The 18519-nt window shown below is 35.7% G+C and overlaps 1 protein-coding gene across 4 annotated transcripts in view; it reads right to left on the bottom strand.

Moving 5' to 3' along the window:
• Positions 1-636: 636 nt before the first annotated feature.
• ADGRA1 (adhesion G protein-coupled receptor A1) overlaps positions 637-18519 on the bottom strand; it is a 286657-nt gene continuing 268774 nt past the window's right edge. For all 4 annotated transcript variants that reach the window (XM_074831007.1, XM_074831006.1, XM_074831008.1 and 1 more), the window contains 2 exons: positions 7926-8021; positions 637-4726 (listed from right to left, as the gene is read on the bottom strand). In XM_074831007.1, coding sequence (XP_074687108.1) covers positions 3505-4726; positions 7926-8021 — 1318 coding nt within the window. In that variant the 3' untranslated portion in view covers positions 637-3504. The remainder of the gene's footprint in view (positions 4727-7925; positions 8022-18519) is intronic.

Genomic DNA, 18519 nt, shown 5'->3' on the forward strand with positions numbered 1-18519 from the left:
GGTAGCTGGCAGGCAGCTGTGTGGCCAAGGAGAACATGTGTTTATGGCCACTGACAGCAAGTGCTCAGCATATTAGTGCAGACACAACCAACAGACTTCTTGGGAACAACACTATGATCAGGCATAATGTGCAAAAATGTATGCTTTATTTTTACACCAAAACTCTTTATATGAGGAATTCTTCTTGTAAATAGTCTATGTGTCTTAAAATGGAGTCACTTACATGATCTGAAATTTGGTCATGAAAACTGAAATTTCTATATGCAGAGAAGAACATTACAGCATCAGAGCATATTTTCATCCTGGTAGTACTGTAGTAACAACCCTTCAGATTTCTGTTGATTGCATCATTCTCCAAAAATTACCTTTTTTGGATGAAATTTCTCTTGCTTAGTCTCAGACAGAAAGTGAACAGTAAAAATCTGTTCAGTCATTTTTATGTCATCAAAACTAATGCTGACTTTGAACCATGTTATATGTGTATGTCCATGAGGAATTTACTAGGACAATATATCTCTTATACTCCAGTTATTTCATTGACTTTATTTTTATAAGAAAGAAGATCAGGTAAAATAGTAATGGTTCACTGACTATAATTGACCAAACCCCAACAATAAAACAAAGCCAGACTCCCAAAGCATTGAAATTATTTCATTTATCTTAAGGAAAAAAAAAAAAAGTCAAAAGCACAAAAAGCATTTTGGTCAAATTCGATGTTACAAAACATTTTTATATTTATTTAATATCACGTTCTCCTACTCTGTAGTTATACGGTATATTTTCTGAAAAAATAATATGCAAACAGATTATTGCATAACACATCTCTTCCAAATTAGCCCAGAAATATTCACTAAATTAATTTTTAACACAATAAGAAAAGTGTTTTAATATTTTACGTTTAAATTCCAGAGAGTTTTATCACATAAGATATTCCGTGGAAAGCAGCACCTATTTACTTCTTTGTAAGCCATTACGAAGATGGAACTGGCCTCTCAGACAAAATAACAGAGGTGATTAAAACACAAGCTGAATAAAGAAGCTCACCAAGTGGGTTCTTGCAGAGTGAGTATTTCACTTGGCTGTGTGTGTGGAATATTTTGCATAATGGTCTACAGACCTCCTAGGATTTTGCTATTACAGAATATACATATACATAGTGCTGAGACACAGAGAAGTGGTATTTCACATTATGTCTATGCTTGTTTAGGGCTCACTGTCTATGTGGAATGAGTAAAAGTAATATTAAAAGAAAATAATTATTAAACAGAAAATATTTCATTATGCGAACAAAGAAAAATACTGTATTTTAGTTTAGAGACAGTTCAAGCATGTACAGCATATACATAATAAAGCTCAGGCGTTTGTTTTTTTTTTTTTTGTATTAGCTAAAGAAGCAGTCATGAAACTGTTGTATATTGGCTTAAAACTTGACAACCACCTAGTGCATTCTTCTTGCTCACCTTTTAAAAATACACAATCTGAGATGGATACATTGCACTGCTGGAGTTTACAATATATATTTCAAATTTACAAAAATACAGAAAAACAAGATTTCTTGCACTCAGATACTGAGCATTAACCCTTTGAGTACTAATTCCCACCTGCAACACTGCAGAACACATTCATCTGACTTACATGTTTTTATAACATTCTAACAATTATAATTGTCATCTTTATGTACACTATTAGGAAATGCATTCCTACATATTTAAAAAAAAGGTAGACTAATAAACTGCTAGTAACAGAAAAATAATGGGCTGAAGTATGTGAAGATTTTTTGCAACATATACACAGAGAATCGCAGGCTGATGATCTCTCAAGGGAATTTTCTATTTCCTCTCTGCAGCAATGTAGCAATTACATAAGCCTGTGTGAAGACATGACAGCAAACTTTCTCATGTGCCCATACAGAATTGTGCTTTTTCTCTTATTTATGGATGCACTGCTCACTTTCCACTGCAGACATTTTTCTCACAGCTCTGTGCTCCTATTCACTTTCTATGATCCATTATTATTCTGCACCCTTCCTATTTGAAAAAAATCAGTTTTATTTCATATAGGGTTAATTATGATGTGGTTCTGTACTGTGAGTTGAAGCTTTGTGTCCAGATGTTCATGGAAACATGAAAAAATTTCTTGCCAAGAGCCTTGTTAATAGAGAATGGTGCTGACCCTGGAATGCCCTACAATTCCGCAGAAATCATGGACATAAAGAACTTCTCTGAAGGTCAAATTTGCATTAAAGGATGAAGACAATCTGAAATTTGCTAGGGGAGGAAATGGGTTTTCAGAAAGCAAGTGGTGAAAATAATAGATGGACTCTAAGAAGGTGTGTTTTTGGAAAATGACTGAACTTTCTCTTTCCTGACAACTCTGGACTACATTGATCATGTAACTAAATAGACAATATCATATATACAGTGTCTCTGAACTAGAATAAGCTACTTTAAGAAAATAATTGTAGTCCTCAAAGAGTTAATGATAAAACTGCTCTACCTTAACAGATGTGGAAAGGTTATCATGAAACAGCTTACAGAATTGTTCAAAAGGCATACTTTACAAAGAAGTGTAAAACTTGTTGAGACAATTGCTATTACACCGCACAGTGTCACATACAATGAGTAGTGCATGCTCTGTAAAGACATTAGAGTGGACCCTTATCAAAGCTATCATATAACCTTATACAAAGGATTGTGCCACTTAAACTAGTGCAGAGTGATTTTTTTTTTCTGTAGATTTATAATGCTCTAGATTAATATCAATAGGGTTTTTCACAGCCTTGTACAACACTTTTTTTTGTTCTTTTTTAAACACATGTAACACTAGAAAACAGCAAATGGTATATCCTGACATATGTCATGCAAAATACAACCAATACAGCACCATAGATGTAACAGAGACATTACCTAGCACTTCTCTCCAACAAGAAAAAGGACAGAACAGAGACTGTACATTACACGACTTTACAGGCCATATGCTACAGAAGATCTTTAGAGGCAGTATCACTTTTGTAGATCTAAAAAGCTGTAATTTTATAAAATACTGTTTATCATTTCTACCATAGTCACTTCTGATTAAAATCCATGGCACAGTAATAGTATTTTGCTACAAAAATAAATAAGTAAAAGTTTAAGATGCTGATATGTTTATAAAAACTGTCTGAAGTTACTACAGAACAAAAGTGAAAACAATGAATGAAAATGATATATTTCTGAAGAAATGTTGTTCTGTGTAACAAAAGGATATTGCCTCTCATATTCAATTGTCTAGACTTCATTTTCTAATTATCTTTCAGTATAATTTTATAACTTTCTTTTAAAAATAACTTCACTTTAAAACTGTCACTATCTCTCTCTTTTAGACTCTTATTAAGAAAATGGAAATAAGATGGAAAAGCTGTACAGTTTACTGATGAGCTACGCAAATATTTCATCTTACTTAGTTTGGAATGAAAACAAAGATAATGATGGCTAGGGGAAAGAACACATTATGAGGGCCCATGAACTACACAGTAGTTTCATTTTTCCAAGGGCCAGTTTTGATATTTCCTGTACTATCTGAGCTGTATATCATGGCTTCATGCACGTTTCCCTTGAGAATTCCATTGTGATTCGTCGTATTAAACGGCAATGACTGTGTCCGTGGGTGCATTTCAAAATGAGCTGGATGGTGCACAGTGTCACTTTCTGGCATTTTAGCACAACTATATATTACAGTACTTGCATCGCTACTTTCGGGCTGGTTGACAGTAGGATATGGATCGCTTTTTGAGCAGCAGGCCCGTCTGTGACCTGACTGGCTATCATGTGTACTGTGGGGACTGTCTGTATGTGAGCTGTGGATGCTGCCATCGATACTTGAAGGAATGTGATAGGCGTATTCTCTTTCACCTGCAGACCTATGCCGACTGAAATAACGTGGCTTAGTTCTGCTTTTCAGACATCTATGAATGTGCATATTGGGTCTGAAGGTTCCCTCGTTGTGGACGTGAATGTGAGCTTCATCATCAAGTAGCTGATCACAGTGCATTTTTGCACAACATGGTGTCACAGGCGAAAGGCAGTTAACATGATTTTGAACTGCTTGTAGGTTAGTAAGTTTGCAGTGGCTAGCCGCTGGATGATTAAACACAGCTGATTTGTTGGGACATGGTGATTCCTGAAGACAAGGTGCATGAACTTGAGTGTCACCATTGATGTTAACCTTTGGGCGCACATTAACTTGGACAGAATAGGTGTTTCTTCTAGATGGGCAACAGGACCACCAGCAATGCCACACATCATCTCGCTTTGCACAGTGATGGATCAGGATAAAAAGCCCCAAGGTCACACAGAAGGCTCCATAAAGACAGCTAAATATCATATCCAAGAAATGACCTTGAGATACTGCAAGTGCTCCGAAGGTCCAAGTGGCAGTAAACAGAAACAAAGTGAATGCTGCAGCTCGAAGCTGAGCCTTAAATGAATGCTCATTTTCCAATAAGGAAGAAGAAATCATGGAGCAGGTTGCCTGGGGAATAGACACAGAGTCTGTAATATGACCGTGGCCCACTTCAGTACTTGGCATTCTCTGCGGATCTTCTGTCTTTTCCTTTAACTCATACTTGCGTTCAGGATGGCGCTTCAGTTGCACATAAGTGCAGAGAAAGTAAACACAGGTGACTAGCACAATGAATGCTACTGGCCCATAAAAAGCACCGAGACTAGGCTCCCATGCCATCCAGCAACTGAAAACAACAAAAAAAGAGAGTCAAGAACATTTTATAGCCCACGTTAGATGTGATGAACAACTGACTGATGTGAAACTGGGCTTTCTAACTTGTATGACCCAACAGTGTCTCAGAAGTTCAGATATGTTTGTTGTGGAGAAAGGGAGTGCATCTTTAATATCAATTAAGCTGAGGCATCACTTTCATATTTTTTAATAGAATAAAATGTCTAATATACTTTACAGGATATTAAAGCTGAAAATTTCTAAGAAATGTGAGTCAGTTTAGAATCTAGAATTGCAACAAGACCATTTATGTGAACACTTTTTTCTACTATTAAAAATGTCAGTGCTAATACTTTGATTAAAAAGGAAACGAGGCATATTTTATACAACCTGTATGAGCAATAGAAATGAACAGATTTCAATGGATTGTATTGATGAACATTGATACAAACTCTTAAGCCTGAAGATTGTTCCTACAGAATTTTATTGTTGCCAAAGTAGAGAACAGCCTGAGTAGTAAGAAAGGCTGAAAAAAGACTTCCAGTTGAACAGTCACTGCTTTCTGCAGTGAGCGGACCCAAAAGATAGATGCCATTTCTGAATACTCCACTGTTTCTGAAATTCCTGGGAGTTAATTTACATCAATTTGAATGTTCTCAGAAAAATTAAGGAAATTGATGGTCTCTTTGTGATACACTGGTAGCGTAATATTTTTGTAGCATGGATCATTATTTGCTAGGCTTTAAATAATATAACCATAACTGTTTTAAAGCAGCCTAAAGTAGTTCACAGGCCAGTATGAACTGAGCAAGCCTCAGTCAGCTGCATAATTTAATAGCAGTCTAGCAGGCCTGACCTGAGGATGAATGATCTAATCAAATAAACATGGGGGAAGAAAACACCTCTGGCTATTGAAATCCCAGATGGAAACTGGGACAACTTGCGTCAGGGGGAGAAGGAATATTTCCCTAGTTTTTACTCTTCTCTATGATCTGCTTTTAGCCATGGTTACAGACAGGGCACTGAGCTGGTGGCATAAGCTAGTACAGCTGTTATTAGGTTCCTATACTCTAAATATTGCATGGATTTCTGGAAAGAGGAATAAGTTACTTTCCTTAGCTGTTGGACTAGGACAAGAAGTAGTGGGTTTAAACTGCAGCAAGAAAGGTTTAAGTTAGATTTTTCAAAAAGTTTCCTAGCTGTTAGGACAATTAGGATAATGAGCTGTTGGAATAAAGTGTGGTCTATCCATTATCAGATCATTTAAAGAACCTCAGATAAGTAAGTGTCAGGAATGGTTTGGATATAGCTAATTTCCCACTGGGTCAGAAAGACATACCAGGTGATCTGTCAAAATCCATTCCAGCTCTAAAAGTGACACTGTGTGACACTTCATACTCATTTAGGTGTGTGTGATTGGTTGCAGTCCCTCCAACACAGGGAGGAACCTTCTGATACCACATTCTTGTCAAGCCAGGAATCATCTACCAGTTACTATAAAAAGGGCAGAATGAATTTTTCTCCCAGGCTGAGAACCTCTTAGATAAAAAGAGGCAGTACCACTGGGTATTTATCACAAGCAGCTGCAGAATAACTACTTTAAATTTTTAAAATCCGAACTTTAAACAAAAACATACACACATTTATTAATGAACTTAGAGACACTCCAAGGAGTATATATTTTGCTGTTAGTCATGCACATGAAAAGATTCCCTGAAAGATACCTGTGAAAAGATAGATAAGTTACCACCTATATTTAACTGGAGAAGCAGAGACCACAAAGCTACATGGATACTTCAAGTACATTTGAATGCTGCATATTTGAAGTGGAGAATGGAATGCTCCCCAGTGGAACAGTTTCTTAGGATGTTCTTATTTCAACTGGAATGTCATTATGGATCACTTAAAACATCAGTTCTGTAATAAAAAGTTTGTGCATCTACATTTACTGTACTAATACTATTGAAAATGAATAAGGCATATAACTCACTATGCTGTTGTTGAATTAGAAGCTGTCTTTTTATTCAGTCTTATAACCATCCCTCACCTGTGCCTTGTTTTTTCTACAGACTGTGGTACCAGGTATTGATTTGCTATGATTAACCTGATTAAAGAAGTATAACCTCTGTAACTGTGCCAAAATGAAAAATGTCTCACATTTATGGACATAAATAGTTGAGTCTTTTAATGTAATGTTAAGTGATTATAAGTGATTGTCTAACTGGGTAAGTTTGAATAAATATATGAATATGAATTGGGCCCTAGGCAGAGCAAACAGTTAGCCATGGTATGTACTAATTTATTACCAGAATTTAAATTTCAGTTATCTGTAAAAATGCCTTTAAGGAGGCAAATCCTCACTTACAAACCATTCTCCTTTGTTTCTACTTTTCTTACCCAGAACATAACTAGTTTCAAATGTATTACAGTAGATGCTCAAAGCAGTAAGCCAGTGATGTCCTCCAGAGTACCAGTGCTAGCAGAGTAGTAATATATCCATTAATGTGCCAGTCATTGCCATGATGATCATTTACATAGAATGTATTTAACTTTGCAGTCTGATTCATTTTCTACTACATTTTTATGGAATGACTTATTGTACTTTATTGATAACTCATGTTTCATGCCAAGAATTAACAATGTGATGCCCAGACAGCTTGTGAAGGTATACTGAACACTAATACATTAGAGGGCTATGTCAGGATTGCAAGACATTGTGACTGGAACATTTCCAGGTAGTGAAAATCCAAACTAATTGTTTTTAAGGGAGGGATGGGGGTGGGGGAGGGGGAGGAGGGATTTATACTTGTCCTTTTTTCACATAATTATTTGTAAATTACTTTAAATAAATCACCTGAAGGATATCAATTCAAGGTAGATAACGAATTGAAAGTATTTAATTAATTAGTTGCTCCGTTCACTATGCTGTCCATTAGGTATTTTTAATATCCTTTCACTTATTTGGATGTAAATGAGGAGTAATTCTGTAAATGAAAAGTGATTCTATTGACCGTAATGCAGTCAAATTCATAGAGCTGAAGCAGCAAGCCCCAGATTAAGACATTGCTCTTTCATAGCTATTTCATAAAATTTCATAATAAATATAAACCCCAATGGCATGTCTGTATCATTTATGAAGTCAGTTACTTTTATTGGCATAAGAAGAAGAGTACGTTTTCCTTAAGAGTTTCATGATAATAGTTTATACTTACTATGGTGCATTGCCTTCAATCCCATAATTATTGATATTGGTTGCCGCTGTAATCCCACATATAATAAAAGGAACTCCACCACTAATCAGGTAAAATCTGTTGAGAGATAATAACCAATATTTTAATTTGCATGACTTGTAGTTGAATACTACTTTTTAAATAATTGTACCTTCTTGAAGTATTTTGGGTATACAATATTCCTGAAATATTAAAGATGTCCCTAAAACCAGAAAAGCGATAGGTATTGTCACAATAAACACTGTACTTTATGAAGCAAACAGCAGAAAGCTTAATATTTAATATTTATATGCACCCACTTTTAACAATCGATTGACTTACATTTTTAGTAAATGTAGTTACTATTGCAGTCATATGAAGAACAAAACCTTGTCTAATGAAAGAATCTACATCCCAAATAACATCATTCCACTCACCTAGATATTTATATTTAATAGTTATTAAATATGTAAGCATTATAAATTAAAAATGTTCAGACAAAGCATCTTTATTCACTTTAACCTGAAAATGTTCCCAGGGAAATTTGGTGAAATCACAGAAACATTTTCCTAACTCCTGGATGACAAAAGAAACGGAATTCAGTTAGGCAAAGAGAAAAGGGGCTGTCCACTTGGCAAAATGTTTGGGTTTTTTTTTCCACAGAGGAGCAATCTGGAGAAATCAGGAGGATTAAATATCCCTTTGCATATACTACACTTTTCTTCACTCATTCCATACCCAGCCTCGCAAATGCATTAAAATGTGAGGGCCTCTAAGACTTCAGCAAGATCTCATAAATATCCAAGAAGAGTGTTAAACTAAGTGTTAATCCTTCTGTAAAGACTTGTATTCCAAGACTGAAAGCACATAGTTTCATACCCCTTTAACTGGTTAAATGCCATTGAACTACTCGAAAGCAGCATTCATTCCAATGTACAATCATTAGGCTAGATTAAAGTCTTAAGGGATGTCTCACTGAACTTGGCATCCTGCATTCCTACCTCCAAATTCAGCAAAATAAACCATCATCACATTTTCCATGTATATAAGTAAAACACAAAGTTATGCATGGAGCACAGCACTTCCACCGCTGCTGTCTCTGAGGTGGAGGGCGCTGGCTGTGCATGTGAGGCTACAGCTGGACACTGCTGCTCAGCGACAAAAGGGAAAATGTTCCACTGCACCGAGAAGCTCAGCTGGTTCTCTGAACATCCTGACTCATTTCCTGGTTTAACCAATATTCTTCTGTCAGTAGACAAAATTAGTTTCATTTCAAGCCACTCCTCTAGCGCGGGAAACAGCATGCAGGGATACAAACGCTTTCCAACCGCTGCTATTATGTTGTCCATCAGAGGAACCTGATATCATTACCAGAGAAACCTGATAATGTGTGGGACACATTCTGGCCACTAGTTTTCTATAATGTGTTATAAATATTGGGAAATTTCAGTCAGTGCAAGGCAGGATTTTTACAGAACAAATTTATAGTAGGACTAAATAAATCATCATTTAATCAGACCCAAAATTAGTGTTAGAATTTCTTAACCTCTTTTCCGCACCTCCTTCTGAAGCAGAATTAGAGCCCAGGCCTCAGAAAATTTCACGTTAACATTTACAGTACCAACTTTGTCCTAATGGTCTAAGCTGTAAACAGAGCAGAGAAAATCATCTTCCACATTCATCAAAAAGCCCTTCAGATTTTATAACTTCAAAGTCATTAAGTATATATTTTTTCTTCAAACTTGGCTTATTCTGTGGAGCTCAACAAATTCCAATGAACAAGCTGCCTCCTTACAAAATCCATTCATTCACTGCAGTTTAATGATTGTACATATCTTTTGACTTGAGCATGTTGAATAAGCTAGCTTAATAGCTTATTATTATTTTTAACAAAGACATGTTCAATGACATTTCTGAAATTCAGGAAATTACTAGGGTAAGCAATGAGGCATAGAAAAGTTAATCCCAATTTATCTAAGAAATAGTAAGGAGCAGAAAAATAGGAATATAGAAGCAAGTATAGGAAACTGCACTTCAAACTCATCTGAAGTGATTACACCATAGAATTTACCTACAATACAACCTATAATTTCATTTTTTGCAGTGCCACCACTTTTTACAGATTGGATACATACATTTAAATCATATTCTTATCTCAAGTCTCAGACAAGTCAGTATTTGGGTGTTAGATAATCTACTTCATATCTCACACTTTCAGCAGGCTGCTGAAAACAACAGTAGCATCAGATGTTCTGGAAGCACTTAGCTACAGAGTGCTTCAGAAATGTGGCAAAATCTAGCCAAATTCCCGTCCTGGCTCAATGCTAAGAGAAAGAAAATATATTCTAGAAATTACATAAGGTGAAGTCAGATGGTTTCAGTGTACTTGAGGGGCACTGTACTGATAACCAGCACAGCACACTGCCTGCCCTGTCTCATTGGAAAAAAAAAAAGTAAAATGGCAAACAGAAATGACAGTGTATACAAATGATTCTTCATTGGTGGACTTTCAATTCTTGAAGGATGAAGGGAAAAAAAGTCTGCCAAATAGAAGAAAAGTCAGCAAGAAAGGAATGGGATTAAAATAGAATGAACAGAAAATATAAACAAAGAAATGGAAGTTCAATTGTAAGAGCAGGAGTGCATACTCTTGCCCATTTGTGTGAGCTCATGTATACCTTAAACAGTATACAAAGAAGAAAAGACCACACTGAAAAGTTATTAAAGAGAAGAAACATTGTTCAAGAGGATCCATATACATGTTAGTTGTGAGGAAGTACACTTAAAACTAAGAAATTTAGACCAGTCTTTCCAAACATTAGTTTCTATGCAATCATTAGGTTTTATTTTTTTAATTTCTTCTTTTTCACTTAGATGAGATGATTAGGACAAATAATTTTGAAGAAAAAGCTGAAGTAGAATTGATAGGGCATGAATAAAAAGTGAAGGAAATGCAAATAAATAGCTATGCTTCATACTTCTAGAAAACCTTTTATCTAAGAGAATCAAAGTGCTTTATAACATTAATTAATTTAGCCTTACAGCCCCCTGTGTGGTTAATAAACATTATGATTCCTATTGTACAGATGAGACAACAAGCAAGGAGAGATTAAGCATTCAAGGTCATGAAGAAAATCTGTTTCAGAACAAGACTTCTTAATTCCAATTCTATATTTAAACACAAGGCACCTCGCTATTACTGTAAATGAAGGGACCGGGCAAATCATGGCACCTAGCAGTTTGTCTCCAAGCCCAAGAAACATGATCCCCTCTGTGTGAGTTCAAGCAGGAGCAAGAAGAATATAATCTTATGTGAAGGTTCCCCTGGTTAGGGTGGTTCCCTCCCAGTATTCACTAAGCCTTGCCAATGACTGTCTGCCTGTTACTCCTTACAAAGCCTGATTTGTGGAGGAGGAGCCTGTGTGCATTCTTCCCTGTGCAGCCCTAATACTAACATCCACTGGTATTTCGTATAGCACTGCCTGGGCATATACACAGAACAGCTTTTCCAGACCAGTTAAAGTGGTCCAAGTGTAAGGGTTGTAACTGGAGAGACACTCACTTCTGCTGCTTTTGCTGCTGCAGCCAACTTCCGGTGTCTTTCAGCCATACGAGAGCAGAAGTAAGGGGTGATGCTCCTGTTCAGTAATGCTCATTTACAGAACAATATAATAAAGCAGTACTGGAAGGATGAACCTTGTAGACTAAGCAAGTACCTGCTTTTCAACAATCTTTTTTCCCCACCTCAAGTATATTTTCTTATTTTGAAAATAATCAATCTTTTTCCTACACTGTTTACCTAACTTACATTTACTACTTCCTCTCATGACTATCTGTTGGTTTTAAACCTTTAAAGGTCTGTATCCTTTGGTTCAGTAACCAGCTTTTGTCTTCCAATTATCTTTTCTACTTCTGAGATAATTTTCTAATTTTTCTCATTAAGCCAATGGGCTGTCTCCTCTTCACAAAAGAACATGCAGTAACTCAGGACCCAGATCCAATTTCATCTACTCGTGTTACTCTTCTACCATTCAACAACGCAAACGGTGATGCTCAGGCTACCAGTAATGAAACTCTGTAGGCTGCAGTAAGAAGACAGAAGAATCCTGCTCTGACAGATGTGACTGTTATGATGGAGCCAGCTAAGCTGTAGTCAAGATAGCCATGCATGCAAATCTCTAAAGACTGGGAAACGACAGGGAGGAAATTAAAACTTTTTTTAGCCAAAATTTGATCTTGACAAGCAGTTAATTTATATGATATTTTAAAATTGTTTTACAGGGAAAACTGTAAACTATCTGTGGGATGATTTGGGGCTTTGAAGTAATTGCCAAGCTGTTGCTTCAATACCCCTTGGGAAGATTTTTTAAAATTTGTACATTGTTGTTGCTGACCACCCAGGGATGTCCTGATGATTCCTAGCAGGCTTTCTCATCAGCATACATTTATTTACTGAAGCTCATTCTATCACATCTTCACCTATGTTATCATCCAAGCTAATTAGATTAAAGCTAGCCTGGTAGGCCTCAGAATGCTGCACCTGCACCTCTTAGTTGCAGTGTAGGCAACACCTACAGCCTGAAAACCAGGCTATGCAGACACGCTCAAATGATGTGCAGTAAATTGTGGGGGGAGGAATCATACTCACTGAACATTAGAGGGAACCCCTAAGTTCCTGCTGCAGCTGCCAGAGACCAATAAGTATAATATTTTTTATTACATGCACTGACATAAACACAGAAAACCCCCAACAGAGCAGCAGACACTGCTTGAGGTGATGTCTCTCTGTCGACATCATGGCCTACTGTTTTCCAGCTTCCTTTCAGCAAGAATTCCTCTTGTAAGGCAAACCCAATCACAGAATACTGGGAGCTACATAGGAAATCTGATATCAACAGGATAAAGTCAGCAAGAATGACTGCAATAGCCTGCAGGCAGCATCCCTATCTTAAGAATATACTTAACATATAGTATATTCTTCTAAGTTTATTTCCATAAATATTACTCAGTAAGTCAGCAAGTACAAGGAGAGTTCTACACAGTGATGAAATTCTTGCTTGAGTGTCTCGCTGTTCTCTAAACCAAATTTGTTTCCAGATTAAGAACCCTGACTCTGGAATGAATTCTTCCAAAGAGGACCAGACCTTGGCTTTATGGGTATAATGCATAATGCTTTTTTTTTTTCCTGCAGAGGGTGGCAGAATGGTGATGTATCGGGAAGTGATTTAATAGCTTCAAATAGTCTTTATTGCAGACATTACTTGATTAAAATGTATGTATATTTAAAAGTATTCCTCTCTGCATGCACAAGTCTAAAAAGGTACATGTTATATATATAAAGATACCAGTGAAACATTAATTTCTTTCCTTTTCCTCAGCACAAAAAAAGGTTCATCTTTTTAGCTCTACTTCTAGGACATAGCTCATATAGGAAGAGATGTCAATCTATTAACCACTTGCAAAATAAAAATGAAAATAGGAGTCACAGAAAGATGATTTCACCTTTATTTTTCCTTGAGCTGGGTTTTGATTTTAACATCTTTGTGAAAATAAACCATATAGAAAATGGTCATTAACTTCTGAGCTAACCAGATGCCACAGTTCAAGTACCTGGCAGCCAGGCAGACATACAAGTAGCTGCTCTGTAGAAAGCTGAATTTATGAGACTGATTTTCAAATTATTCTTCCTGAATTTTAATGGTCTTTTTCCTGGGAATTTTGATAAAATAAAAAGAAGACTTTGTAGAAATGATGGGATTTTGAAAATAAACTTTTCATTTAAGAAAAAAAATTGTCATTTTGAATCCTATTCTCAGATAGTCTAGACTTATGAATATATTTACAAATACCATGTTAGTTTTGCTTCATGGCCTTGCTGAAGAAATAGCTTATGTTTCTTAAGTGCTTCTGCAAAGCAGAATATAAACACAGAGAATACAGTAAAAAAAAAAAAAGAAAAATAATCTACAAGAAATGCTAAAATAAACTTTAATATTGTGAGTCAAAATCTAAAAGGTAAATAATAGCAGAGTTGTGTGAAAACTCTTTAGCACCCTTTATGTGGCAATATTGTTATTTTTTTTAACTGCCTGTTCACCGTCCTTTTTTTTTTTTTTTTTTTTTCTTTTCCTGTAGGACATTTCACTCATTCAGCAACAAAGGAACAAAGATACTGGGCAGGTAGTTATTAGTTTTTTTATATATCCCTTCTTTCTAGATCTTATTGCAAATTAAGAGCTTCACAAACTTTAATTGATTAGTCTTCATAATGTCTTTGTGAGAATATGTATAATCTTCTTCATTTAGAGGCAGAGACTAAAACACAGAGAGATGAATGACAAAACCATTAAGAAAAGTCTCTGCAGATTTGTTTGCTCAACTTAAGATGTCCAGGCCTCCATTTGACAAAACTAGGCTCTAATTTTTTATTAAAATTGGCCATGAGATAGGAGTTTAAATACTTTGCTGGATCTGCCCTTAGAAACTCATAATATGGGAACCTGGGCAATAAAGTGGGAGAATGTTAGTCCGTGTCAGAAGATATGAAACCTCACCTATCAAACAGCCTTAAAATCACTTGCCACTCTTATGCTAGGCCACTACACTAGATATTCATATTGAGTTTTTCTTCCTTACCATTCATGTCAGATGATGTCTCATGCACTGTTAGTTAGGTAGTGTGAGAGTTAGGTGAGGCCCTGCTAGTGGAGGAAGCTAAGAGGGTGTGCTGAAGCTATTGCTATTCAACTTCCTCAGTGAACACCCTTCATGGCTAGTGTAGCCGTTCTGTCTACTTTGGTATTTTGCAGGTGAAAAGGAATTTATAGGCTGTCAGTATAGTTGCAGTTTGCTTTACCATGGCCCTGTAAGACAGTCTGAGCCAGCAGAGATGACAGAGAAACAAAAAACGCATATACCAAAAAAATAAAAAAAGAATTCATGAACTCAAAAAAATCCTTAGAGAAAATTCAGAACAAGGAGAAGGGAGTTTTATTTACATAGAGATACTGTATTGTCTCTTGGTGAGCTCAACCAACTTGAAGAGAGACCTTGCCTTTTTTTTTTTTAATTTATTGGAGAATGCCTCGGGGGCTGCTGGAAATCAAAGAGAGAGATGACTCTTACAGTGCATTCCATGCTGCAGTTTAGCTCTATTGACTTCTACTCCTGCTCAGACTTAATGAATAAATAACTTAAGTCAGGGTAAGGAGGTACTCGTGATGAATGTACTTCTGAAGGAAAGAAGTAAGTAAAATATTAAGCAGCATGTTGATGAGAATGAAAATATATTTATTGGTATTTCTTAAAGAATCTATCTATATTTTTAAAAGTTTAAAAAGATCATGGAGCTCACAGAGAGAAAACGGTTTATGTTAATGATTGGAGAGAAATAATAGGAGGAGAAATAATACTCATGTTTCGAGTATTTTCTATTTGCACAATCATTTTATCCCTAGGAAACACAACAGGCCTTTCAATTCTGTTTCCACAGTTAATTTCTAGTAGTAAAATGGCTGATACTCTTGTTCAAAGCAATTCATTGCTACCTCATTTTTCCAGGCATTTGACTACTCTGGCGTAGAGCTGTTAGCTGAAATTATTTTGCCGTTCCAGCCTACTGAATCAAACACGACTGCTTCACTGAGCATTGCAGTACACCTTTAGAAAGTCAATTACCATCAGGATGTCCTTCTGCGTTTCAAAGAGGAGAAAAGAACCATTAACCTATCAACCCTCATCAAGACAAGAAATTCTGATAACAGCCTATATATGACAATGCCATTTTATATAATATGAAAGTGAAATGAAAAGTAAAGCATGCAAAGATAGGGATAATAAGTGCTGTACCCTTATATTGTCACATATTTAATACTTGATTCACATTATATTAGTATCAATGTTTTATGACTGTCAGTAGAATCACCTTGAATTTTAAGTAGAAAATACGGATTTCTTTGGTTTTACTTGATGTAATATTTCATTAAGCCTGCCAAAAGAACCAAATGAAATGACTAGCAGGAGGAAATATATTTTAATTTGGATCAACTGTGAAAGTCACTGACACAAGGTTCTGGTCTATGTTCTCCTATGACTAAATTTTGAAATAATATTTTTAAAAAGGAATTGATGTCAATACCATATTTTATTATGGTTGGCAGTCACCAACACAACTCTCTGAATCTCCCTGTCTTTCATGCATTGTTGAGTTTGACACTTACTTGCTTTGTAGGCAACATTTTTTTAATCAAGAGTAATGCTTTTTCTTCTGCAGTAATTTTTTAAAATTTCAAATGGACCAGTCAAGTCCTTGTTTTGCAATTTTTACATCACCTGAAAATACACTATATCCAACTTTCTCAGGAGGAGAACCTTTGAAGAGTTTATTCAAACATTATTTATTCACTACTTTGTATATTCTTGGTTTCAGGTATGAAATCTATTTGTATTAAAGAGATATTCTGAGAACTTATTTTTTTATTATGAGCTATATCACCGAGTTACAGCTGAATAATTTTGATTGCATGAGTTTCATAGTAATAGGTGGAACTGTCCATTTTCCAGAGAATACTACTCTTAGTTTTATTTTCTGTTAAGTTCTTTCACTGTACATGCACAGAATGATTCAGAAGATATTCATGACCAAGCAATCAATGTCATGAAGACAGGGACTTCACTGGTAGACCCAGGTGGCTTGTCTTAAATTTGTTCAGCTGAGCATTCAAGACAGATGTGTGCAAACAGACAATGAAAAGAGAATACAGAAACTCCTGGGAAATATCTCTAGGGAGGATACGTTAATTCTCTTATCCTAAATTCGTATCTTCTTTTCCTTTTTCTCTTCTATAAATCAATGATCTTATATGAAGGGCAAGATCTTTGCCCACAGTGCCAGAGGGAGCTGAAATTGTTTAGAAGAAAGAGAAAAATACAAGAAATACTTCAGAGATGTGAATTTCCACAAAAACTACATTGTTAATGTGCACATTTTTTTGCAATCCTTGTATCTTTTGATGCAATATTAAGGCCCTGTTCCAGAGGGCAGGTGATAAAGAATCTGAGCTTTCTCTACTGAACTTTTATGTGGGCACAGAAACAACTGAAATATGATTTCCTACAGATTTTGTCTTATGATTGTCTTTGGTGTCTAAAAAGGTACGAGGTCTCTTGAGATCTTGAGATCTTTCCCATAGTTGTGCCATCTCTCTATCAGTTCAGCCTTCTGTTATGTTGAGATATTTGTCTTTGTTATTCACCTACCCATCTAGTCATGTGAAACATACAGGAGCTTAATGATCTCTATCCATCTCAGGCTGACTACCCAAGTTATTAGACAGGGAAAGCCTCAACCACAGTCACATAATTAAACAAATTGTTTCTTGAAGGAGATCATAATATAAGTAAGAATAAATGTCTGTTTTTCCATTGCAGATAATTATAGGCAAAATGTAAAAAATGTGAACTTTTAATGGGTCAAAAACTAGGAGAAAAACAGGAATCTTAAATTCACTGTTTCCAAAACCTGTCCTGTTTTTTTACACTAATACCACAGTTTTTACTTTAGTTTACCGATTCTTGAATGATGAATGTTGGCGTTACTACTTACAGAGAGAAAACAGTACCAAGAAAGCTCCAACAAGCTGAAAAGCATTTTTATCTCTTCTGCTGGCCCTGAAACATTTCAAGCGTCTTATAAAGCCTGTTTGATTGATACAGGCCATTACAATAATGTGTTTAGGAAATCTAATGTTGCCCCATGAAATCTGCCATTTCTGAAAAAAAAAAAAAGCCTTTCTTCAATGAAAATGAGAATTACAGTTTCACACATAATTGTATGTAAAACTGCTGAATGCATCCGCTGGTTTCTGTCACATAACAGTGATTCAGTGGTTACTGTTGTAGAGAGTACTCTCAGAAATACTTTAAAATTATACATGTTCTGGCCACTGTGTAACATACATACTTTTAATATGTAATAGATTCATATTTAATATATTCATATGTCCTTATAAGTGCTTTCTTACAAAGTTTACAGAACAATGGTAAATTTAATCACTTCATCTAGATTTGTTCAGCATATCCTATGCATATTCTTCTTAAATGATACCCACCCACAATACTCAAGACATGGTTATACTGCCTGTGCATAGATAATATATGGAGGTAGCTCTATTGGCTTTTAAATACTAAAACTTCAAAGCATTAAAGCATTCTTACTGTTTCTGAGGATTTTACCAATAAGGTAGTAAACCCCCTATATTTAAAATATTGTTAAGGATTATGTGCTACATCCCCAAAATTAAACAGAATTAGTGTTTCAGGCTTCTGCATCTCTGGTTTTACAATTATGTGCTAATCACAATTTACTTCTACCTTCCATCTATTTAGGTAATTGGGTTTATTTTCAACTGCATGTATCTAAAATCTAATCACACAGCTAGAGCAAGATACATCCTCAGGCAAAGTGAGAGAACAAACAGTCTTGTTTAAGACATGAAGAAACCACACACTAAATAAAAATAATATCATTTTGATTATTAAATCCTCTTGGTCTACAAGAAGTATTCAGTCACAAACCCAGAGGGCCATTTAAAATCGA

This window comes from Strix aluco, chromosome 7 (assembly GCF_031877795.1).
Source record: "Strix aluco isolate bStrAlu1 chromosome 7, bStrAlu1.hap1, whole genome shotgun sequence".
Lineage (NCBI taxonomy): Eukaryota > Metazoa > Chordata > Aves > Strigiformes > Strigidae > Strix > Strix aluco.